Source organism: Anolis sagrei, chromosome 4 (assembly GCF_037176765.1).
Source record: "Anolis sagrei isolate rAnoSag1 chromosome 4, rAnoSag1.mat, whole genome shotgun sequence".
NCBI lineage: Eukaryota > Metazoa > Chordata > Lepidosauria > Squamata > Dactyloidae > Anolis > Anolis sagrei.
In genome coordinates, this window is record NC_090024.1 from 206,625,243 (window position 1) to 206,651,604 (window position 26,362).

At 41.6% G+C, this 26,362-nt stretch overlaps 1 protein-coding gene across 2 annotated transcripts in view; it reads left to right on the top strand.

Annotated features, from left to right (window-relative positions):
* MMP24 (matrix metallopeptidase 24) overlaps positions 1-26,362 on the top strand; it is a 50,175-nt gene that overhangs the window by 11,603 nt on the left and 12,210 nt on the right. The window contains exons 1-4 of one of the 2 annotated variants that reach the window (XM_067468130.1): positions 7,492-7,567; positions 10,028-10,176; positions 11,791-11,907; positions 16,473-16,777. In XM_067468130.1, the coding sequence (XP_067324231.1) occupies positions 10,073-10,176; positions 11,791-11,907; positions 16,473-16,777 (526 nt within the window). In that variant the 5' untranslated portion in view covers positions 7,492-7,567; positions 10,028-10,072. Of the gene's footprint in view, positions 1-7,491; positions 7,568-10,027; positions 10,177-11,790; positions 11,908-16,472; positions 16,778-26,362 lie in introns of those variants that run through there. The other variant, XM_060772431.2, reaches the window with a different exon arrangement.

The following is a 26,362-nucleotide window of genomic DNA, read 5'->3' on the forward strand; positions in this document are numbered from 1 at the left end:
CCATGCATGAATGTTATGCATAATAAATCCTGAATTCCAAATAGCCTCTGAAACCTGAGTGAAATAATGTCTCATAGCAGGAAGAAAATTGCTGAAATTATTCATTACTATCTTTGAGAAGAAACTTAGTGAAGAATATATCCTTATACCTGATGTAGTATTCCTTCCATATCATATCCATACTGGTACTCTAGTGCAGGAACACTGGGTTACAAAAGAAATAAATGATTTCTATGCCACCTTCTGTCCTGTTGATGTTTATAGTTCGAAGCCATGAGTCGGGGTGAGCTCCCGACTGTCACTCCTAGCTTCCTGCCAACCTACTAGTTCGAAAGCATGCAATGCGAGTAGATCAATAGGTACCGCCTCGGCAGGAAGACATGCCAGAAAAAAGATTGGAGATGTCTACTGACAGCAGACTCCTTTGGCATGGAAAATAGAGCAAGAGCATCTTCCCATGGCCGGAGTTAAGCATTGCCTCCAGACTCCGGAGATGGAAAAAAAGGGAAGACCTTTACTTTATCTGTGTTATTGTATGCCGTTGTTTATCATGTAAAAAGGCACTGAATGTTTGCCTTATATGTATACTGTAATCCGCTGTGAGTCCCTCTAGGGAGATAAAGCGGAATATAAATAAAATGTTTTGTTGTTGTTGTATATACATTATGATACAGTCATGAAAAACACGAACAACGTGGTAAAATATCACAACTGGACCATCCTTATTTTCCTGGAAAAGGTATTCCTTAATCAAAAGAGTAGCCACCAAACGAGTCCTTTATATTTATATTTATTTACTTTGGTATGTTACTGAATTAGTATAACGTTCAGATATATGAAATGTTGGAATAATAGTGACCATTCCTTGGCGCTGTTAGGTGTATCTGCAATGTATATACATATAGCTGTTTGATACTACTTTAACTCTGATGGATCCATCCTATAAATTCTGGGAAATATAGACTAGTCAGACACCAAAATGTTTGGCAGAATCCTTTTATTAAGCGGAAATCATCTCTGGGAATCCTAAATTCCTAAGATATCATACCAAACTATATCTTCAGCATTTCATAAAGTAGAAACATGATACTTAAAGTGAGATAAAACTGCTCTAATTGCATAGATATACCCTTATTTTGTATTGTTATAGATTTGTTAAGTAGTGGAAGTGATTGATAGAGGATAAAATTTAAGGCAGGTATTCACAATCTTGCTGCAAGAAGGTTTATTATTATTATTATTATTATTATTATTATTTCCTTCATTTATAACAACAACAAATATTACATCTCACAAAATATTGCACTAGGCTGGAAAATATCATTGCAGTTTGGAATCAGATGACTAACAACAATGATACATTTCTGTTGTTAAGCCTAATTTATCAGTTGATATCTTGAATAGGTATACATATAAAATGCTTTAAATGTATTCAATGTAAAAGTTAAGGATATATTTAAAACACAAACACAGTAGTTTGAGGCAACTTATTTTTTGTGTGAGGCTTTAAAACAAATCTGTAAATATTTATTCCAAATAGAAATACCATATATAGAGTATAAGTCAAGTTTTTCAGCTCTCTTTTTAGGCTGAAAAAGCCCCGCTCCCTCGGCTTACACTTGAGTCAAAGTTATTTTTTTTTTCTGGGTTATTATTATTATTATTATTACATTTCTGATTTTTCTCTATTATTACATTTATTATTTTCCTCTGTTTATTATTGTTATTACAATTATTATTGTACTCTATTTATTTATTTATATTATTATTATTATTACATTTATTATTTTATTCTATTATTGTTATTATTACATTTTCATTATTTTACTCTAATTATTATTATTATTATATTTATTATTTTATTCTATTTATTATTGTTATTATTAGATTTCCATTATTTTACTCTATTATTATATTTATTGCATTTATTATTTTACTCTATTATTGGAAGGATACATGAGCACATTTACATTGAAGAAAGTTAGAATAATGGTTTAATCAGAGTTGGATAGTCTTATCTTAATTTACAGTTTTATGTAAATATTCAAAAACATTTAACCTGCTGATGTCTCAATTAATGTAATTCTATTGGTATCTATTTTTATTTTGAATTTTACCAGTACCTGCTGCGTTTCCCACCCTCGGCTTATACTCGAATCAATACGTTTTCCCAATTTTTTGTAGTAAAATTAGGTGCCTCGGCTTATATTTGGGTCAGCTTATACTTGAGTATATATGGTAGATACTTTTCTAGGTGCTTGCTCCTTTGGTTCACCGGCATTTCTTTCTCTTTTAGCCTATATATTCTTTTTAGTGGCAATAGGGGGAGACCATGTTTGGAACTTGAGTAGGTTCGGTTTGGTTGAATGTTTGGTTGATTGGTTGAGTATTTGCACTGACGTGTTTCTCTGCAATGCCAGCCTAGTGTCCTCTTTTGTGACATTGTGCTGAAACAGCAGCCAGTGTATTCTAACCAAGGGAATCATCTCCTAGTGCAGCAAGTATTCATAATGGGTTGTTAGTCATGTTAGCCTTCCTTCAGTATTGTTTGGTGTCCCCATAGCTTACAATGTCTTAGATTGATATGATATAGTACAAGCTGTGAAAAGGAAATTGTGACAGATCAACAGAGGAAGCCTGGTTCAATTTATTGGTCATTCCAGTTTCAGGTAAAGGGATGTGAGCGGGATGGGGAAGAAAGTTGAAAAAAAAAACAGTTTTGATAATATAGATTTAGAATAATAATTTGGGGAATCACTTTTTAAGATTATTGTAATAATTATAATAATTGCATCGTATCTTCTACACTATCCTTATGTCCCAGGATCTGATCCCAAATTATTTGCTTTGAACTGGCTTATATGAGTATCCACTGCCATATAATCTGGGATAAGCAGATAATTTGGGATCAGGTCCTGAGATATAAAGACAGAGTTGAAGAGGCCTGATTTATGAGCCAGGAAATCCTGAGCTCAGATTCAGATTCCTGCGTAAACTCATTAGTTAGCATTAGGTAGAAGTCTTCTAGTGCAGCGTTTCTCAGCCTGGGGGTTGGGAACCTTGGGAGGGGGTCTCGAGGGGGTGTCAGAGGGATCGCCAAAGACCATCAGAAAACACAGTATTTTCTGTTGGTCATGGGGGGTTTCTGTGGGAAGTTTGGCCCGATTCTATCATTGGTGGGGTTCAGAATGTTCTTTGATTGTAGGTGAACTATAAACCCAGTAACTATAAGTGTCAAGGTCTATTTTCCCCAAACTCCACCAGTGTTCACATTTGGGCATCTTGAGTATATGTGCCCAGTTTGGTTCAGACCCATCATTGTTTGAGTCCACAGTGCTCTCTGGAGGTACTACAACTACAACTCCAAAACCGTGAACTACAACTCCAAAACTGTAGGTCAATGGCCACTAAACTCTTTCAGTATTTTCCATTGGTCATGGGAGCTCTGTGTGCCAAGTTTGGTTTAATTCCATAATTGGTGGAGTTCAGAATGCTCTTTGATTGTAGGTGAACTATAAATCCCAGCAACTACAACTCCCAAAATCACCCCCCCCCCTTAAACCCCACCAGTAATCAAATTTCGGCGTATCAGGTATTGCCAAATTTTGTGCCAAATTTTGTCCAGTGAATGAAAATACATCCTGCATATCAGATATGTACATTATGATTCATAACAGGAGCACAAATAGCACAAAACAGCATAAACAATAATAAGCAAACATCATAAGCAACAACAGACTCATTTGGGGGGGGGGGGGCAATATGCAAGACTACTTAAAGAATAAGGTGGCCAGTAAGGTGGATAGTACGATATAGTAGCATAGGAATGGTAGCACAGAAATAGAGCAATTTAACAGGATCAATTCAACTTAACTTAAAAATGTAGTAATAAATAAAGGAATTTGTATTCAGGTCATGATTAAGGTCATGATTGAAATCATCTGTCACAGGAGTTTTCAACTGAATGCACAACAAAACACCCACATCTTTAATTCCTTATGGAATGTGGTTAGGGAGGGTGCTAGCATCATCTCCCTGGGGAGGGAGTTCCAGAGATGAGGGGCCACCACCGAGAATGCCCTCTCGTTCCCACCAACCATGCCTGAGACAGGGGTGGGAGCGAGAGAAGACCGTCCCCGGAAGATCTTAAGGACGGTGTGGGCTCTTAGGGGAGGATGAAAAGGAAGGTTGAGAAACACTGTTCTTGTGGCTTCAAAGACCTTCCCTGTGATATGACAGGGTTAAAACTGACATCCCTTACAAAGATGTTTTAACGTCACTAAATATACAGTGTTCCCTCACTTATTGTGGCTGTCTCTCTTGATTGGCTGTTCTGGGACCACCTGCGAAAAGTGAAAATCCACAAAGTAGGGACGCTATATATGTATATCAAGTTCCGAGGGTGAGGCAGAAGTGAGGAGAGATTTAAAGGCACCCCACACCTTTTTTTGCTAGCTATCTTTGCTTTGCTTTGCAATCTCTCTTGATTGGCTCCCTCTCTCCCCAGGAGGAGAGTGAAACCCCTTTTCACACTCCATCGTTGCCAGGAGGCGGGATTAGAATGCCACTCTGGGCAACGGCAACCATTCATAAACTGGGAGGCAAAAACCCGTGAAACAGGGAGTCTGCGAAATGCGAACCGTGAAGTAGAGGGGGAACACTGTAATATATGTGAAGCAGTTTGCTAATTTCTATCCTAGTGGTAATTAATGTTATTCAAAATTGTATCAAACTGTTCAACAATTCTTGGCAAGATGCAAAAGGCTCCAGGAAACATGTTTTAGTTCTGTAGCTGTGCCTGATTTGGCCCCTATGGTATTTCATAATGTGCTGCTGTTAGATCATTCAGAACTACAATATAAATGAAAATAATTAGTGCTTTACCTCCCTGTCGGTATGTTTCTTGATATAATTAGACCTCTTAAGATTCTTTTTAATGCAAGTAAACGGAAATGTTTGTTTGGTAATAATGGAGAGATTGGGACTAATATTTTTGAATGATAGCTAGCCATGCTGGCTGTGGAATTCAGGGAGCAATCGTCCCAAAATGTATCATTCCCCAAGCTCTAGAATAATATTGATCATATCCTTAATAGCTTGGAACATAACCTTAATAAGCAGGAAACCAAACATGAGCACCCTCTGCAGTATTGCATTGGTTCATATTGTCCCTAGTTATCCTTCCCTCTCCTGCACCTTCCCTCCCTTTGTTCTGTACTCAGTCAAGCTTTAGATTTGTTCTCTCCCTTTTGCTCACACGACTCATGTAGCATATGCACTACACATATTGAGGCTGTATTTCTCTCCAACTGTCTTTCCAAAAGCCAGTTTGCATCATATTCCAGTGTGACCAAACAAAGCTATGAGCCAAGGATGCAAAGAGCTTTGTTATTCTGTGAGCTCAAGAGAATAGTTAGGGCTATAGAAACCGAGAAGAATGAATCGAGGAGGAGAAGGGAAAACTCAGCTGGGATATGCGAATAAATTAGATTCTCTCAAACATAACTCGCTTAGTGCCTCTGACAGTCCTCCTGCCCATATATACATTAATCAGAAAATGTACTGTATATTTCAGGCATGGGAAAACTTCAGCCCTCCATGTGTTTTGGACTTCAGCTCCCGCCATTCCTAACAGGACCAGGCTGTGGCGCAGCTAGTTAGTAGCCAGCTGCATTAAATCACTACTGACTGAGAGGTTATGAGTTCAAAGCCAGCCTGGGTCGGAGTGATCTCCTGACCATTTATAGTCTAGCTTGCTATTGACCTATGCGGCCCGAAAGACAGTTGCATCTGTCAAGTAGGAAATTTTGGTATTGCTTTATGCGAGGAGATTAATTTCACTAATTTAGGACACCATAAAACCTTCCAGCAGCGTGTGTAAGAATGAGGAAGTACTCCATCAAGGACTCAAGTGGACAGTGAAGCGGCACCTCCTCCTGTGGTCGGAATTGAGCATATCATCATGAAACCGGAAAGCTGGAATGTTAAATTGCCTCTGTGTCTGTCTATATATGTTGTATGTCTAATGGCATTGAATGTTTGCCATGTATATGTGCATTGTAATCCTCCCTGAGTCCCTTGAGGGGTGAGAAGTGCGGAATATAAATACTGTGAACTACAACTCCTATAAATCCATCCAAAGACTTGTAGTATTTTTTGTTGGTCATGGGGGTTCTGTGTGGTAAGTTCGAGGTCCATCGTTGGTGAAGTTGCAGAGTGCTCTTAGATTGCAAGTAAACTATACATTCTAGTACCTACAACTCCTATAAATTCTTCCCAAACCTCTCTAGTATGTTCAGTTGCTGATCAATTCCTCTGTATCAAAAATGTGACTCAACTAAAGTGACCAAGAATCAGCCCATTTTTCATATAGTAGTTATTCTGGTGACTAGAGGAATTTATTTATTTTTTATTTATCGTGTCAGGGCAACCAGTCAATTATATTACATTTCTAACAGAACAAAGCAAACAAACAGACAAAATACAAAATTTGTGAGTTTGGTAGTTGATTAAGTGTCCTTTGACCAGTATCTGGCCACTTGGAGTGCTTCTGGTGTTGCTGCAAGAAGGTCCTCCATTGTGCATGTGGCAGGGCTCAGGTTGCATTGCAGCAGGTGGTCAGTGGTTTGCTCCTCTCCACACTCGCATGTAGAGGATTCCACTTTGTAGCCCCATTTCTGAAGGTTGGCTCTGCATCTTGTGGTGCCAGAGCGCAGTCTGTTCAGCGCCTTCCAAGTCGCCCAGTCCTCTGTGTGCCCAGGGGGGAGTCTCTCATTTGGTATCAACAACTGGTTGAGGTTCTGGGTTTGAGCCTGCCACTTTTGGACTCTCGCTTGCTGAGGTCTTCCAGCGAGTGTCTCTGTTGATCTTAGAAAACTATTTCTAGATTTAAGTCGTTGACGTGCTGGCTGATACCCAAACAGGAGATGAGCTGGAGATGTCTCTGCCTTGGTCCTTTCACTATTGGCTGCTACTTTCCGGCGGATGTCAGGTGGTGCAATACCGGCTAAGCAGTGTAATTTCTCCCGTGGTGTAGGGCGCAGGCACCCCGTGATAATGCTGCATGTCTCATTAAGAGCCACATCCACTGTTTTAATGTGGTGAGATGTGTTCCACACTGGGAGGTAACAGCCTTAAGTAAATAGAAAAGGAAATTATGAATGTGTTTGAAGGACTATTGAAGCAAAATGATCTTATAGGGGATTTTTTTGTGGAAATCCAGCACAATCGAAAGAAAGAATGGCATCCTGTGTTTCCACATGCCGCAACATCACTAACGGTTTTCTTTCTGTTGAAGGGATTTTAAGGGATTTTAATTTAGCTTAATCGAATGTTTCATTTGGCTGTCATAATCTTGACCATTTGTTTACAATAATCTGTGACGTTTGAACAATAAGGTTACATTTGCTTGATAACATCTCCTGTTACTTCACTACTGCCTTGAAAATATATTGAATTTAACTTGTGATCTTTGCTCAATACTTGACAGGTCTGCAAACACCTTACCATCAGAATTGCAATCTCCATGTGCATTGTGCGCTGTTGAAGCGTATTGTAAGATACATAGGTAGAGATACCAATTAAGGTTGCTTTATGGCTTGCTTTCAAAGCGAAACTAACACACTTTCAATCTTTTTTCAATTTCTCATCTAAACTATTTACCTGGCAGATGTAATGTTACAGTTAGAAATCCTTTGCAGATTTTAATGTACTAATAACATGCTCTGTGTACTAATAATATGCTCAGTGCTGGTCCTTATTTCGCCTGTCTTCTTGCCAACACTAGGAATCAAGGCAACGAGTTCTTCTTGTTCATAAATTGATCCTTTCCCAAGATCTAGGTTGGCAGTTTGAATCCAGGAAGTGAGGTGAGCTCCCACTGTTAGCTCCAGCTTCTGCCAACCCAGCAGTTCAAAAACATGCATATGTGAGTAGATTAATAGGTACTGCTTCTGTGGGAAGGTAACAGTGCTCCATGCTGTCATGCCAGCCACATGACCTTGGAGGTGTCTACGGACAACGCCGGCTCTTCAGTTTAGAAATGGAGGTGAGCACCACTTCCCAGAGTTGGACACAATTGGACAATGTCAAGGAGAAACCTTTACCTTTACCTTTGTATCTCACCTTTCTACTATAAAAATGCTCAAGGCAGTTGAGCTGCAACATTATAAACCAATAAAAAGAAAACAAGCACAATAGTTAAATCTATTTCCATAATCATAATAATAACTGGAATAGCAACTATAAGAGCAGGTTAAAAGAAACGTCTTCACATCTTCTTTTAAAAAGTAGCAAGAATGGGAAATGATTGCAACTGAGAAGAGTGCCAATTAGAATGGCCAAGTAGTCTGACCTGACATTAAATAGTTTTCTGTGTTCCTTTCTGAATTCATGCTTAGAATATCTTAAAAACTGTTCATCTTATTAAATACATTATTTTTCCCTTTTACCACTTTCTAATTTGATTCTCACCAAAACAACACCTAGCTCAAAGCACTGCCATTATTAAATTATGTGGAATGCCCTCCTAATGGATTATGAATGATCAATGTGATAAAATAAAGTAAAGGTAAAGGTTTCCCCTTGACATTAAGTCTACTTGAGTCCAACTCTGGGGTGTGGTGCTCATCTCCATTTCTAAGCTTAAGAGCCAGCATTGTCTGTAGACACCTCCAAGGTCATGTGGCTGGCATGACTGCATGGAGCACTGTTGCCTCCCCACCAAAGCGGTATCTATTGATCTACTCACATTTGCATGTTTTCAAACTGCTAGGTTGGCAGAAGCTGGAGCTAACAGTGGGAGCTCACCCAGTCCCATGGTTTTGAACTGCTAATCTCCCAACCAGCAAGTTCTGCCATTTATAACAATAAAATAATAACTTTATTCTTAAACCCTCCACCATCTCCCTGAAGGGACTTGGGACATCTTACAAATGGGACAAGATGTCCACAAAACATAAAAGCAAAAGCAATCCATAAAACAAAGCACATTAAAATAGGTGCATCATAAAATATAACAGCCGAGATAAAACAGACTAGACATAGCAGAATACATTACATTGGAGATCCATCTGAACAGGTTCAACAAAAACAATGACCAAGATTTCTAAAATGGGCATGAATAAGATATAAAAGGGCTGGAAAGGGATAGTGCAAATAGTGTATCATAAGGCCAGGGAAGTGAATGAAATGCAAAACTGAGTACTATCTGGCAACTTAGGGACTGGGCATGTATAATTAGGGACTAATCAATCTCGAATGCTTGCTGGAACATTCAGGTTTTCAAATCAAGTTTGTAAAAAGAGTGTGTCTGGTAAATCTCTTTCACAATATTTTGCATATCCAGTGGAGTCTCGCTTATCCAACATAAACAAGCCGGCAGAACGTTGGATAAGGGAAAATGTTGGATAATAAGGAGGTATTAAGGAAAAGCCTATTAAGGTCAAATTACGTTATGATTTTACAAATTAGGCACTAAAACATCATGTTTTACAACAAATCAACAGAAAAAAACAATTCAGTACATGGTAACGTTATTTAGTAATTGCTGTATTTACGAATTTAGCACCAAAACATTGCAATGTATTGAAACAGCTGTGGATCCGGACAGGTTGGATAATACAGAATGTTGGATGAGTGAAGATTGGATAAGCGAGACTCTACTCTAGTTAAACGAGCAAGCATATCAGTTGAGATTGAGATCTGAACACTAATGTTCTGTGGACAGAGGAAATAATTAAATTTGCACACACACGATAATTCGGCCGCTTCTTGGAAGCTACCAGGCTAGCAGTGCTTATTGGGCTTAGACTTTGCTCATGCTGCGCTTTCCTTTCAAATCCCAAAATAGTCAAATGAACCAAGTCAAACGAATGAGCAGAGTAGAATGAAGAAAATTGCCTTAGTTCACAATTTAAACTAACAGTATATATTGCTCTTTAAATAACAACACTAACATTCTCATATATGGAATATCAAATCAAGCTAAATAATGATTTGGTCTTTGCTCTTTTCCTGTATTTTTCAGAACTGGTTGAAAACCTATGGTTATCTGCTTTCTTCTGACACCCGAATGTCTGCTCTGCACTCAGGAAAAGTTATGCAGTCTGCAGTCACCACTATGCAGAGGTTTTATGGCATCCCAGTAACAGGAGTGTTGGACCAGACCACTATTGCGTAAGTGGTGTTTGAAAGCACCTTGAAAGTATTGTCTTTGCGAAAATTAGATTCATCAGCAATAGTTGTGTAAAAACTTACCTATCCCATATGGTTTATGTCTTCCTTGGGTCAGACAGCTAACCAAGTGAATCTATTCTCTCGCTAAAGAGAGTTAACTAGAAACAGGCTGATGCCGGCATAATCCATGTTAAATCCAAAATAAGAGTATTCACACAGGGATTTGCAATGGTTTAACTAAATTGGTTTAACAAGTATGAAGTCTGTGCATCATATAGATCTTTTGAAACAAAACCAGACTCATAGATAACACAGAATACAGTGTGGCCCACTTCATGGTGATTAGCAAAGTTTTAAGAAATTAATTTTACGATCTTATCCACACAGAGATATTACGGCTGTATGTTGTAAACCATTCTAAATATATCTCCTGATATAAACTGAGCCTAATTTTAACTGGTATCGCATTCACATAATCATATAGAAAGCCTTCTCTCCTGTCCTTTATCCTACTTTCAACTAATATGAAATGCAGTGACGATATTTTGTAAATGCATTGATTTATTGAGGGAGTAAGAATTCTTTTAGACAAGACTTAACTATTGCAATTACATAAAGGTAAAGGTTTCCCCTTGACATTCAGTCTAGTCATGTTCAACTCTGGGGGGTAGTGCTCATCTCCATTTCGAAGCTGAAGAACCAGCATTGTCCGTAGACACCTCCAAGATCATGTGGCCAGCATGACTGCATGGAGCGCCGTTACCTTCCCACAGAAGTGGTACCTATTAATCTACTCACAATTGCATGTTTTCAAACTGCTAGGTTGGCAGTAGCTGGGGCTAACAGTGGGAGCTCTCCCTGTTCTCCAGATTTAAACCGCCAACCTTTCGATCAGCAAGTTCAGCAGCTCAGTAGTTTAATCCACCTCACCACCAGGGGCTCCTTAATTATGCAAGTACCCTTCTTGGAAACACAAAATGTTACAGCGATATCATTGTCTTTCATTGGCACTCTTCCTATGTTTTCCTTTCACATAAGCCATCTTTTCCACCTGTTTAGTAGAAGAAGGTGGAATAGATGCACAATACAGGGTTAGTCAAAATGCATAGGCCAATAAGCTATTCAATTGAATGGCTTATTGGCCTATGCATTTTGACTAACCCTGTACAATGCCTTCTGGTTGGTAGGCCTGGCCAGCGATTGGTGGGGGGATGGATCCTAAAGCTTTGACTATTGAACAGTAATGTCATGCTCCTGTCTTCCCTCTATGATTGGACATTCCAGAGAGGCCATCTTTTCAGTTTCCTTATGGAGGAAGGCAATGCTGGAAAGATATGGTACATTTAACTTGTTTATAACTGTCAACAGAGTAAGGAAATGAGAGAAATATCATTAGTACTGGCCAGTGCAAAGCTATCTCCTTATTACATTTGGCAGCCTTTTCCAGGCAGTACAATCATCTACCCTGGCAGATAGGTAGCTCATCTAGCTCACCTTAATTGCCCATCACTTGGCATTTATTACTTGTGGCTGAGCTACCAAACAGGTCAGCATACTTCAGAACCATATCATTTAGTTCATTTTTCCAGACTCTGGGGATATTTTGCTTTCCAGGTGGATGAAGAAGCCTCGCTGTGGCGTTCCTGACCATCCCCATCTAAGCCATAGACGAAGGAGTAAGCGATATGCACTAACTGGACAAAAATGGAGACAAAAGCACATCACATACAGGTATGATCTAATAGTTTAATACTTCAGTAGTTGACTGGGTTTCATGGTGTTTCACAGTCTGTTTCTCTAGGCATGACTTTATAATTTCCCAGGTCATTCTGGCATTCTGGCATATTTTCCCTGTAATCTATGATAGACAATTTGAAGCACAGTGAACCAAAAGTGCCTTATTTCTTTTTGGAAAACCAGAATCTCTGTAACCTTTTGGAGAAAAATGGCATTCATAACCATTTGAAAATCATAACCTTTTGTAAAAGTAAGATCTTCCAGAGGAGAGCCAAAATTCATTTGAGTAAAATCTTCTCTTCAGTGGTATATAACCACATGTACTTATGACAGTCAATTTGGTTTCCAGTTGTTAGACTGATAACCCAGTTGTTTCTGATCTGTTAGGAACCGAGATTATGCCAATGCAGAAAATATAGCAGTTCTTCAGATGTGTTTTCTTCAGTTGCCTCTAAAATGGAGTCTGAGCTCTGAGCAGTCTCAGATCTGATCATGTGGTCTGCAGCCCCTCCTACAGCTTCTCAGGAAAGCATAGAGTAAAGGGAACACTGCATATCAAGACATACATATATAATACAGTAAGCAAACTGAATCATATACAAACAAATTACTAATGGAGGCTTGAAGAAGGTTGCTATTTCCAACACTTCTATTGCTGAAATATTTCCTCATCCCTAAAGTGAATATAATGTTTCAGCAAAGATGGGTTATTTATTGTGGATACCTATTTTCCTCCAACACCACAGTTCAAAAGCGTCTATCTTCCTTCGCTCAGCCTTCTTTATGGTCCAGCTCTCGCATCCATAAATAGGTATCCACAATAAATAACCCATCTTTGCTGAAACATTATATTAGCTTTAGCTATAATGTACAAATTATGCAAAGAGGGGAGAACAGTGTTCATGTTACTTTGCTTTGTCCCTTCTCCATCACTGCTAAATTGCAAGTTCAACCTCATTTCCCCTAGCTTCACCTTGACCAGAGTTTACATTATGAAGGGACATCCAAGCGTGCAGATTAAAGAATATTGGATTGTTAAAAGTATGTAGAAACTCTGGGTTCTAAATTAAGAAGCTTTATTATGATTACTTCCATGGAACCTCGGAGGCTATGTCCATGGCTTGCAAGGTTTTGAGTACAGTCCTGAGGGTAAACTGCATGCTGGCGATTCAAGAAGTAGCTCAGTTAAGAATGAAGAAGCACATCTCCAGAAGACTGTCCAGTAGGTAGATTGTGGTGTGGCCGCAGCAATTATGAACCCAGTATTGGTGTGAAATCATTGTCATCTGGTAAAAACTTTGAAAACAGCCTAGCTCACAAACTTGCATTATATGAATGAGTAAACAAATTTGAAGGTAATACAGATATTAACAAATCTGGTTTGTTGGATTTAATCCCTGGACTGCACAAGTCTCCAGTCCTCAATGAGTAGCTAGACTTAGATATAGGGTTAGAATGAGGGATTCATTTCCCCCACATTCCTGTGCATGCTTTTTCCAGGAAGTGCTATATCCACCCCCCACCCCCCGAAGATGTATCAATGGAATCTCTATGAGGGATGAGGTAACTTCCTCTTTAAAGGTATTTTTATTGCCCTGGTTTTTGGCCATGTGGTCATTCTCCATTACCCTATCTCTGCTTTTGTCTCCCTTCCAGTGAGGATGCATTTTCCCATTCTCCAGGCAAAATGAAGCTGCATGGATACTTTTGATATTTTATCCTTTTACCTTCCTTAGAAGATGAACTTAGCAAGCTAGTTAGCTCCAAGACCCTTTTCTATCTAGAATGGATTTCTTTTTACTTCAGTAAATATTTTGAACCTAAAGTTGCGACTGTGTAATCCTGTGCCATCCTGTTGAACGAAAGCTAATCCTGACTCACCACACGCTGGTTATGAAGTCTGCTTCTAGCAGTCTGCTATATTTATGGTGGAATCTCCCCAAATGAGGGTTATTTTTTTGGGCCTAACAGTTCCGATTCCCAACAGTTTTTATTAATTTTGTCTGAATTCCTTTTTCTTCTGATAAAGGCATTTTTTCTGTGCTCTGTCTAGTGGCAGACCTTATTTTTCAGGTTGTGCAGAAGTTGAAAGAGAGGGTAGAACATCTATGCTTTGGGAATGGTGACTGAGTTCCCTCTTGCTTAATTAAAATATTTGAATTACTGCCTGTTTTTTGAAATTGGGAAGACAAAGAGTATAGGCTGCTTGAATATTCATTATCTAGTCTTATGCCATATCCCAAATCTGATATGCTGTTCTCTCCTGTATTATTAGAAAGCATTTTACTACTTTTTGTACCAATAAGTCAAATTGCCTGGAGAATGTCCTACAAAAGAACTAATTTGCAAAAGGTGGAGAAAAAAGAGGAAGAGGCCCTCCGATCTGATCAGATTCTTGTTCAAAGGCAGCATGACCTCGCCTTCTTCCTTTTAAAGCCCTTTAATCTTACATTTTTGCTATCTTTGATCTAACGTTCGACATATTACTCTTTCTAAATGTAGCTCAAAAGACGACTTCGGTAGTTATTTTCTCTTAATTTATTCCAAACTTTCAAGGTGGAAGTGATTACCAAGTCCCTTCAGGGAGAAAGCTACCATTCTGTCTACCTAGGTGAATCTTAATAGATAGCAATGTCACAAGGCATGCCTTTCACAGCCTCTTTTTCAAAGGAGGAGGAAATGTTCATCAATATCATAATTAAATTAAGCTTCTCAAAAAAATGAATGCTTTGTAGTTGTGTCCTTTGAAATATCCATGCATATATTGTTTATTTATTTATTTATTTCATACATTTGTAACCCGTCCTTCTCACACACTCCCGGGGGGGGGGGGGGGGGAGGGACGGACAGACTTAGGGCAGCTTCACAACAAGCACCCGTCTGAGTGCTAATCACAATATTAAAATACAGTTAAAGTGATTCATTTAAAAATACATTACATTAATGAAAACATTTATTTATTTATTTATTTATATTTATATTTATATTCTGCCTTTCCCACCATGCAGGGGACTCTGGGCGGATCACAATGCACATATACATGGCAAACATTCAATGCTATCGACACACAACATATATAGACACAGACACACAGAGGCTATTTAACATTCCAGCTTCATGAGGGTATGCTTTTTGAATTTTGAGGAGCTGTCACTTTACCATCCACTTGTGATGCCAATGGAGTACTTCCTCATTCTTTTGCATGCTGCTGGAGAGTTTTATGGCATTGTAAATTAGTTAAATTAGCATCCCTGCATAAGCAGTAGCTAAATTTCCTACTTGACAGATGCAACTGTCCTTCGGGCTGCAAAGGTCAACAGCAAGCTAGACAAATGGTCAGGAGCTTACTCTGATTCAGGCTGGCTTCGAACTCATGACCTTTTGTTCAGTAGTGATTTTAATGCAGCTGACTCCCAACCAGCTGCGCCACAACCCGGTGATTTGTTTAAAATCATACCGGTTTAAAATCAGTGTCTGGGTTGGTCCATTGTCATTCATATCACATTAAATCATATTCCCAATTCCTGTTTCTATTATTCAAATGTTTGGTCACATAACCAAGTTTTAAGTTTTTTTCTAAAAGACAGGAGGGAGGGGGGCAGTCTGATGTCACTGGGAAGGGAGTTCCACAGGCGGGGGCCACCACTGAGAAGGCCCTGTCTCTCATCCCCACCAGTTGCATTTGCGATGGTGGTGAGACTGAGAGCAGGACCCTTTCAGCTGATCTTAAACTTCATGATGGTTCATAATGGGAGATAAATTCGGACAGGTAGTCTGGGCCAGAACCATACAGGGCTTTAAAGGTTAAAATCAGCCCTTTGAATTGTGCTCAGAAGCAGACTAGCAGCCCGTGGAGCTGGTGTAGCAGAGGGGTTACATGCTCTCTGTATGGGTGGCAACAGGATTGTTTGTGGAGGACATTGGCAGGGCTCTTGGGCATGTTCATGGCTCTCACTATAACTTGCAGTGTCATTAGAGGGAGGGCCATTGGTGTCTCCTGAGCTGTGGGACCTCTGAGGCATCCTCAGAGATGGTGAGGTCTCATATCTATGGCAGGCATCCTCAGAGGTTGTGAGGTCTCATATTTATGGCAGGCATCCTCAGAGGTTGTGAGGTCTCATATCTATGGCAGGCATCCTCAGAGGTTGTGAGGTCTCATATCTATGGCAGGCATCCTCAGAGGTTGTGAGGTCTCATATCTATGGCAGGCATCCTCAGAGGTTGTGAGGTCTCATATCTATGGCAGGCATCCTCAGAGGTTGTGAGGTCTCATATCTATGGCAGGCATCCTCAGAGGTTGTGAGGTCTCATTTCTATGGAAGGCATCCTCAGAGGTTGTGAGGTCTCATATCTATGGAAGGCATCCTCAGAGGTTGTGAGGTCTCACAACCTCTGAGGATGCCTGCCATAGATGTGGGCAAAATATCAGGAGAGAATGCTTCTAGAATATGGCCATACAGCCCGAAAAACTCACAGCAGTTCAACCTGGAGTGTGTTTGTTAATACCAGAGAATAAAATAATACCAGAGACTAAAATTCTCCTCTTCTTCTCCATACAGTGTCCACAACTACACCCCGAAGGTTGGAGAGCTTGATACAAGGAAAGCTATCCGGCAAGCATTTGATGTCTGGCAGCGGGTTACTCCACTCACCTTTGAAGAAGTTCCTTACCATGAAATTAAAAGTGACAGAAAGGAAGCCGATATCATGATATTTTTTGCTTCTGGTTTTCATGGTGACAGTTCACCTTTTGATGGGGAGGGTGGATTTCTAGCCCATGCCTATTTTCCTGGCCCAGGAATAGGAGGTGATACCCATTTTGACTCGGATGAGCCATGGACGCTGGGAAATTCTAACCATGATGGTAAGATTTCAAGTGTTGTATTTGAACAGTATCTTTAAAATGAATTTTCAATCAGCATCAATCTTTCAGAAAAGATGTCATTACACACATTCAGGAATTTCCTGTGGGAATTGGTCCAAATACTGCTAGTAGTGGACAGGAGCTTTGCTTTCCCCAAAACCGGGAGTTAACCCTGTAACGTGAAAGAGCGTTCTTGAAATTAGCTCTCCCTTGAAGGCAGACCTGACATATTGATTCATATAGGATTAAATAGATGTCATGTTTGTTGAGATTCTACATAAAAACACATGATCAGCAAGTGCCAGTAGATGTCTCATGAAGTGTTTCAAATGCATTTAATGCTAAGTCAAACCACATGTTGTGCTCAATTTGTCACTTCAAAGCATGTCAAGGTTTGAGAACTTTAAAAATTAAAGTAATAATAATATTAATAATATTTCTTATCCATCTCTCCTTGTGGCTCGAGGCAGGTTACAACAAGCACTAAAAACATTGATTTTTCAGCAATAGAGAGGAATAGATTTTACTTTTGCATTTAAAAAAACACAAATAAGCTTCTTGATTTAACATCCTGTTTACCCAACCCAAAATTCTATAGGATGCAGAAACGCCAGTTAAGGTGAAATCATAGAGCTATAGTTGTGTCATATGCAAACACCAGTGTCTACCCCAGGCATGGGCAAACAATTGTGGGAGTTGAAGTCCAAAACACCTGGAAGGTCAAAGTTTGCCCATGCCTGGTCTACTCAGTTGGATTTTAGACACGTACTAGATATTCAACTAACAATGCAATTTGCTGGCCAACTTGCTTCTTATCACCTAGTTCCCTGACTTCAGACAGTTGTTTCTGCTTCAGCAGCGGCTCTTATCTTTGGTTACATTTCATTCATTGCAATAACGCTTGTTAGCATGGTCCCGATGCAAGAGAGAAGAAAAAGAGCAGAACAAATTGTGTCTGCTATATTTATACCCCACTGTTATCAGCTTATCAATTCAGTGTTCAGCCTCCTAGTCTTCTGCAACATCTTCCTTGTCTGTTCTATGCATGCTTCATAATGCCCCAAATATTAACTCTTTCACAGCTAGCAGCATGGACATTTTAAACGTGTACAATATATATTGACATTACAGTGATATCAATTGCATTCAGAGGCCTTTGAGGCAGAAATAACTAGTGGAAGAGGCAAGAAGACTCAGTTTCATTTGATTACTGTACATAGAGTGATAGGCAAAATAATTGTTTTCGGGAACTTCCAGACAGCACAAAAATATGGGTTTAAGAGGGAGGACAAAGAAACCCGGGACCTGAGAACGAGTCCCCACACAGACCTGTAGGTCCTGGGATTTCTTCCCCCGCCATCCTGACAGGCCTCCTCTGTATCAGAACAAGATAGAGGGCAGACAGGGGACATCTGGGGGATTTAAAAAAAGACACATTATGCACTGAATTGTATATGCGCACATGCAAATATGTTAATATAAATATAAGCAGATTTGCATGTGCACATATGAGGTTCAGCACATAATAGAGTGGATTAAAAAAAAACTTCTGCAGGATTTCTCCCTTCCCCTAATTGTTTCTTGAAGCTCTGTTTAATATTATGCAGTTTAAAATAAAAGAGTTTCAGGGAGTTGTATTTGCTTTCCATTCGTGCTTCCTTTAAATCAGCTGTGTGTCCGTTTGACAGCCCAATTAGCTGATCAGCTGTTTTGGGTTTTTTAGAAGCTGACAAAGAATCATAGAGTTGGAAGAGACCCCTTGGGCCATCCAGTCCAACTCCCGCCAAGAAGCAGGAAAATTGCATTGAAAGCACCCCCGACAGATGGCCATCCAGCCTCTGTTTAAAAGCCTCCAAAGAAAGCTTCTAAACATGTGCTGGGGCAGTCTCCACAGGGGAGGGGGGAAGGAAATCTCATGTTTTTGGTGAGGGTAGGGATATATGGTGATGCGAATATACACATTTTCCGATAAAAGGAAATAAAAGGAGAATTTTCGGCAGTTTTCCTCCTTTGTAGTGAATCAGCGCGCATTTATTGCTAATGTCATGTAGCCACCCCCCTTTTTAACATGGGGAACCTCGTGTTTTGGGTACTGTCTGGATGGACCCTCAGTCTGGGCCTGAACATATTTGCAATGCTGCCTCTACCCCCAGATCGGATTGCTTCATATTTTGCAGAGTTCTGTGCGGTGCTGTGTTTGAGCCTAATGCTTGTGCTATAAATATGGTTAATTTTAAAAACAAAGCTCCAACTTTGAACTTAGAAGTGTTTCTTCTAATTATACTGATTATGTTAGAAATACAAATCTTTCAAGCCCCAGTGTGGTCTTCATTGAGCTGATACCACAGTGTGAAATCAGCCACCCTCGGAGGCAGTTTCACAGAACTGGGGAAGTCTAATTGCTCAGCTGTGATGAAAGTACTGAGGCAAAATGGATTCTTGACTGTTTCGGGGATTTCTTTAAACAACAGTTTTAACAACTGTTAAAATTGGTTACATTTTATTTTATGTGGGGGGGGGGGGGGGACGGGACTCGCCATTATTCCTAACTGCACATCATGTTTATTTTATCACTTGCTCGCTTTCTATTTGTTTTATTTTTATTTACCACATTATTCCTGTTTTGACCACAAAGAATCCCACAGCCTATTATAAGCGGATTGAGAGAGGCACCAATATGCCAGATCTATTGATCATTTAATTTTGGTTTTACTTTCTCTGATCCTGAAAGCTCATAAAATGGGCAGAGTTCGTGTGAAGAATGGTCTCCTTGATGGCATATAATCATTTATTTGCAGCATATCTAAAAAAAAATACCAGGCAATATTACAAAGTATGTGTGCAATAGATTGCTATTCAGAACTCCTACAGTCTTAAATAAGAAGCAGCAAAAGAAATGAAAGAGAGGTGTATGCACATAGGGAGACATTAGCTTGGATCCATCAGTGTCCTTATGCTTAATGCAGGAGTGGGTATTTTGCAGAGAGTGGAAGGAAAACATTCGAAGTAACATAACTTTTTTATTGTGTTAGAAGTGACTTGAGAAAGTTGCTTCTGGTGTGAGAGACTTGGCTGTCTGCAGAGACATTGCCCAGGGGATGCCCGGATGTGTTACCATCCTCATGTCCCAGCATGGGAAGCTGGAGCTGACAGCTGGGAGCTCACCCTGCTCCCTGGATTCAAACTGCTGACCTTTTGGTCCGCAGTCCTGCTGGTACAAGGGTTTAACCCATTGCACCACCAAGAGCAGGTAAAGACAGGATACAAAAGCAGTCAGGTCTCTTCTTCTCCTTCATGTAGAACAGGTCACTTATGTGTATTTCATCTTTAGGATGGCTCAGGATTGCAGAGTCAGAATTTTAGGTTCAAAAGGATTTATTAAAGTAAATAAGAAATACATTCTTGATATAAAAAAAAAGCCTTGGAGCTAACTATCTTGCTAAGTCTCATCTTCTAAAGAAAGTAAAAGGTGAAGTCCATGCAGCTACATTTTACCTATAGAGAGGCAAAATGCGTCTTCAGTGAGAGAAAGAAAAGCAGAAGAAGAATGGTGGAGACTGCATGGCCTTCCCAGGGCAATTCAAACTTAAAAGGAAGTTCCCTCACAGAATTCCATTACTACATTATCAAAAGGAGGAGACAGTGGCTAGCAGTAAAAACAAAGTCAAAGCCCTGTCGGAAACATGCCTAGGAAGGTGGGGAAAGGAATCCCTGAGTTTGGCCCTGTCTCTAGTCTAGCTACTCACCGAGGACTGGAAACTTGATGACACAAAGATTTGTGCAATCCAGGGATGAAACCCAGCAGGTTGTTTGCTATCCAAGCAGAGAGAATCTGGAAAGGTGAGCCCATATCCAAATATAGTCTTCCATTCGGCAAGGTCTTGTACAAGAATTTTCAAAACTGTAAGAGTTACAAATTCTTGGACACCACTAAGATTTATGCAAAATTGCCTATGTGTTCTTTATTGACCAGATTTCCCAAACCAATGTACAGAGACCCCGGATGCAATTGTGGTGTAACAGTGCAATAAATCTTCTGATAGCACTAGTGAAAGAGTTAACAAACAACATGAGTGTGCTTTCACCTTCTGTTGAAGCTTTTGTTTGCTCATTAGAGCTCGCATGCATAAGAAGATCTTCTTGGTCATTGCAAATTAACTATGTAAAAAATGTCCATATGTTCATGTATTTATTTTCTCATACATACGCTAGCTTCACATGAAAGTCTGCTGATAAATATTAAAACCGCATGGAATCCTTAAGAACATTATTTAAACTACAGGCCTGATGTGAAATACAATTTAAGAAACGAGGCACTGAAAACAATTTAGTGTACTTACTTACTTACTTACTTAGGCGATCCCTCGTTGGACGAGTAAGATGGTCTTCCATTATGGATTTCCCTGTGGGTCCGTATGTGGCTGTGGAGCCCTATTCTTGCTCTGCATCTTCTTCCGCAGTGAGGGCATTGGTTTCCAGGTGGAAGGCGTTCCCGGTCGGGGTTGGCTTGACGCGCCTTCCTCCTGGCACGTTTCTCTCTTTCACCCTCCACTCGTGCCTCCTCGAATTCTGCAACACTGCTGGTCACAGCTGTCCTCCAGCTGGAGCGCTCAAGGGCCAGGGCTTCCCAGTTCTCAGTGTCTATGCCAGAGTTTTTAAGGTTGGCTTTCAGCCCATCTTTAAATCTCTTTTCCTGTCCACCAACGTTCCGTTTTCCGTTCTTAAGTTCGGAGTAAAGCAACTGCTTTGGGAGACGGTGGTCAGGCATCCGGACAACGTGGCCGGCCCAGCGGAGTTGATGTTGGAGGACCATCGCTTCAATGCTGTTGGTCTTTGCTTCTTCCAGCACACTGACGTTTGTCCGCTTGTCTTCCCAGGAGATTTGCAGGATTTTCCGGAGGCAGCGCTGATGGAATCGTTCCAGGAGTTGCATATGACGTCTGTAGACTGTCCACGTCTCACAGGCATAGAGCAGGGTTGGGAGGACAATGGCTTTATAGACAAGCACCTTGGTCTCCCTACGGATGTCCCGGTCCTCAAACACTCTCTGCTTCATTCTGGAAAATGCTGCACTTGCAGAGCTCAGGCGGTGTTGTATTTCGGCGTCGATGTTGACTTTGGTGGAGAGGTGGCTGCCAAGGTAGCGGAAATGGTCGACATTTTCTAATGTTACACCATTAAGCTGTATTACTGGCATTGGAGAGGGGACGGCTGGTGACTGCTGGAACAGCACCTTGGTTTTCTCAGTGTTCAGTGACAGGCCCAGCTTCTCGTATGCTTCTGCGAAGGTGTTTAGAGTGGCTTGTAGATCTTCTTCTGAATGCGCACAGATGACATTGTCATCAGCATACTGGAGTTCTATAACAGATGTTGTTGTAACCTTGGTTTTGGCTTTCAGTCTGCTGAGGTTGAATAGCTTGCCATCTGTCCGATAGATTATTTCCACTCCGGTGGGAAGCTTCCCATCAACAAGGTGAAGTATCATAGCGATGAAGATGGAGAATAGAGTTGGGGCGATAACACATCCCTGTTTGACACCAGATTCCACCTTAAATGGGTCACTTTGGGAGCCACTGCTGTCCAAAACTGTTGCCATCATGTCATCATGGAGGAGCCGCAGGATGTTCACAAATTTGTTAGGGCACCCGATTTTGTGGAGGATGGTCCAGAGAGCGCTGCGATTCACTGTGTCAAATGCCTTTGCAAGGTCGATGAATGCCATGTACAGGGGTTGGTTTTGTTCCCTGCATTTTTCTTGGAGTTGTCGTGCAGTGAAGATCATGTCCACGGTTCCTCTGGAGGGGCGGAAGCCGTTCTGGGATTCTGGGAGGGTGTCTTCTGAGAGGGGCAGAAGGCGGTTTGCAAGGATTCTTGCGAGGATTTTCCCAGCGGAGGTTAGAAGGGAGATACCTCGATAGTTTCCGCAGTCTGTTCTTTCCCCTTTTTTGAAGAGGGTGATGATGGTGGCGTCCTTGAAATCTGCTGGGATTTTCTCGGTCACCCACACTTTTTCTATGAGCTGGTGGAGTTGGTGTGTTAGCTCAGGTCCTCCCTCTTTAAAGATTTCAGCAGGGATCCCATCTGGTCCACTGGCTTTGTTATTCTTCTGTTGGCTGATGGCATTGCTGACTTCTTCCAAACTAGGCAGTGCTGCAAGCTCATCCCTGGTTTGTTGTTGTGGGATTTGTGAGAGGACTTCTTCGGCCACATTGGAGCTGCGGTTCAGGAGGCTTTGGTAGTGTTCTTTCCAACGTAGTGCAATTGAGTTTTGGTCCTTCAGGAGTTTGGTTCCATCTGATGAGCGTAGAGGCTGTATGCCATGGTTTCTTGGTCCATAGATTACCTTTGTGGCTTTGAAGAATCCCTGAGCATTATGGGTATCTGCCAGGTGTTGGATTTCTTCGGCCTTCTTTGTCCACCAGATGTTCTTGAGTTCTCTTGTCCTTCTTTGGACCTCAGCTTTTGCACTAGCATAGATCTTTTTCTTAGCAGCACAGTTGATGTCTCTCTGCCATGCTTGGAAGGCTTTCCTTTTCTTGTCAATTAGCTGTTGGATCTCGACGTCATTTTCATCAAACCAGTCTTGATGTTTCTTGGCTTGGTATCCAATAGTTTCTTTGCAGGCTTGGATGATGGAGGTCTTCAGTTTGTTCCAATGTTCCTCAACATTTTCGGGGTGTTCTGTGGGTAGATGGTCCTTGAGTGCTGTTTGGAGATGGGCTCGTCTGGAGGGCTCCTGAAGGGCTTGGGTGTTCATTTTGCGCCTTGTCTTCCTTCCTTGGAGTCTGCGCTTGGGGGCGATCTTGATAGCCATCGAGGATCGAATTAGCCTGTGGTCAGTCCAGCAGTCGTCAGCACCTATCATGGCTCTTGTGAGGAGCACGTCACGGCGGTCTCTGGCGCGTGTGATTACATAGTCTAAGAGGTGCCAATGCTTTGACCGGGGGTGCTTCCATGATGTCTTGAACTTGTTTTTCTGGCGGAAGAGCGTGTTGGTGATGACAAGGTTGTGCTCCGCACATTTGGTGAGAAGCAGGATGCCATTTGAGTTGCTGTTTCCAACCCCGTCTTTTCCGATGGTCCCTGGCCACAGGTCGAAGTCTCGCCCGACTCTTGCATTGAAGTCCCCCAGGAGGATGATTTTGTCCTCCTTAGGTATCCCCGATAGGACGGTGTCCAGCTGACAGTAGAATTTCTCCTTGATGTCTTCGTCAGCATCTAGTGTTGGTGCATAGGCACTTATGATGGTTGCCCGTTGGTTTTTGGCAAGATCGATTCGGAGGGTTGAGAGTCGTTCGTTGATGCCAGTGGGTGCTTCGGACAGATGTTTCATCAGATCATTTCTGATGGCGAAGCCAACTCCGTGCATTCTTTGGTCTTTTTCGGGCAGTCCCTTCCAGAAGAAGGTGTAGCCTCCTTTTTCTTCCTTCAGCTGTCCCTCTCCTGCTCTCCGGGTCTCCTGAAGGGCTGCTATGTCGATGTTGAAGCGTCCCAGCTCCCTTGCAATGATGGCAGTTCTGCGTTCGGGGCGTTCACTGCCACTGTTGTCCATCAGAGTCCGTACGTTCCACGTACCAAAGTTCATTTTTCTTTTTTGGCCGCAGGGTGGTGACCCCACTGGACGCGGCAGTCCAGTCAGGGATGAGTGAGGCAGACTATGTTTGGGGCACCTTTTCTAGCCCCCTCCCCATGTGGGGTGAGCAGAGTGGGTCCTCAATAGGGCTGCTCAGTCGCGGATACAGCTGCCGAACTACTCAACTGCCTCGGACCTTGAGGTAGAACGACTGAGTCCGTACCCACCGCCCATGTGCCAGTCTGTGACTAGGGGCTTCCAGATTTCACAGTCCTGCCCCCGTCGCCACTCGCTGATCGCCATGGGACTTTGGTTGCTTGGTTTTTATTTTCTTTGGAAGACGCCTGTGCGTGGATTTTTTTAATGTGTGGAGGTCAGTGCACAGCTGATCAACACACAGACTTCACAGAGTGAGTTTCCACTGGTGATGTAGTTTAACACAATGACCGTGGCTTCTCAGTCTGTTGCAGCCTTCTTCCGCCTTCGCAGCCGTTGTAACATGTACCATGTTATCCTCCGCCTGCTCCGCCGTTGAGGTCTTTGGGTCTTCAGACTGTGCTTGGTCTGGAACCTCCCCCGCAGCCACTCCTGGGAGTGCACGACTCCAGTTGTTGTGCCTACAGGTTCATCGGAACACGCAAGCCCCCTCACCACGACAAGGTGACAGTCCATCGAGGGGGATTTAGTGTATTGAGGAATGTACTGAGTCATTCATCTAGGACTGAAGCTTGTGGTTCATTTCTGGGGGGCTTTAACTGAATGGAGAGAAGTTGATCATCTAGAAAATGGCAATTATCTCAGTAAATAGGGATAAAAAGGATTTTTTAAAAAAATAATTTCTAAATATTTAAAAAATGTTCCAAATATTTGAAAACTCTGACAAGAAGAAACTTGGGCCGACAAGAATCTTCTCAGTTCAAGAAGTATTCTGTTTGAAATGTGCATGTGGGGGTTTCCATAATAATAATAATAATAATAATAATAATAATAATAATAATAATAATAATAATACACTTCAAGAAGGGAAAAAAGGATGACCCAAACAACTACCGTCCGGTCAGCCTCACGTCGATACCGGGCAAGATTCTGGAAAAGATTGTTAAGGAAGCGGTCTGCAAACACTTAGAAACAAATGCAGTCATCGCTAATAGTCAACATGGATTTATCAAAAACAAGTCATGCCAGACTAATCTGATCTCTTTCTTCGATAGAGCTACAAGCTGGGTAGATGCGGGGAATGCCGTGGATGTAGCATACCTGGATTTCAGTAAGGCCTTCGACAAGGTCCCCCATGACCTTCTGGCAAGGAAACTAGTCCAATGTGGGCTAGGCAAAACTACGGTGAGGTGGATCTGTAATTGGTTAAGTGGACGAACACAGAGAGTGCTCACTAATGCTTCCTCTTCATCTTGGAAAGAAGTGACGAGCGGAGTGCCGCAGGGTTCCGTCCTGGGCCCGGTCCTGTTCAACATCTTTGTTGTTGTTCATTCGTTCAGTCGTCTCCGACTCTTCGTGACCTCATGGACCAGCCCACGCCAGAGCTCCCTGTCGGCCGTCACCACCCCCAGCTCCCTCAAGGTCAGTCCAGTCACTTCAAGGATGCCATCCATCCATCTTGCCCTTGGTCGGCCCCTCTTCCTTTTGCCTTCCACTTTCCCCAGCATAATTGTCTTCTCTAGGCTTTCCTGTCTCCTCATGATGTGACCAAAGTACTTCAACTTTGTCTCTAGTATCTTTCCCTCCAGTGAGCAGTCGGGCTTTATTTCCTGGAGGATGGACTGGTTGGATCTTCTCGCAGTCCAAGGCACTCTCAGAACTTTCCTCCAACACCACAGTTCAAAAGCATCTATCTTCCTTCGCTCAGCCTTCCCTAAGGTCCAGCTCTCACATCCGTAGGTTACTACAGGGAATACCATGGCTTTGACTAGGCGGATCTTTGTTGCCAGTCTGATGTCTCTACTCTTTACTATTTTATCGAAACTGGACATTGCTCTCCTCCCAAGAAGTAAGCG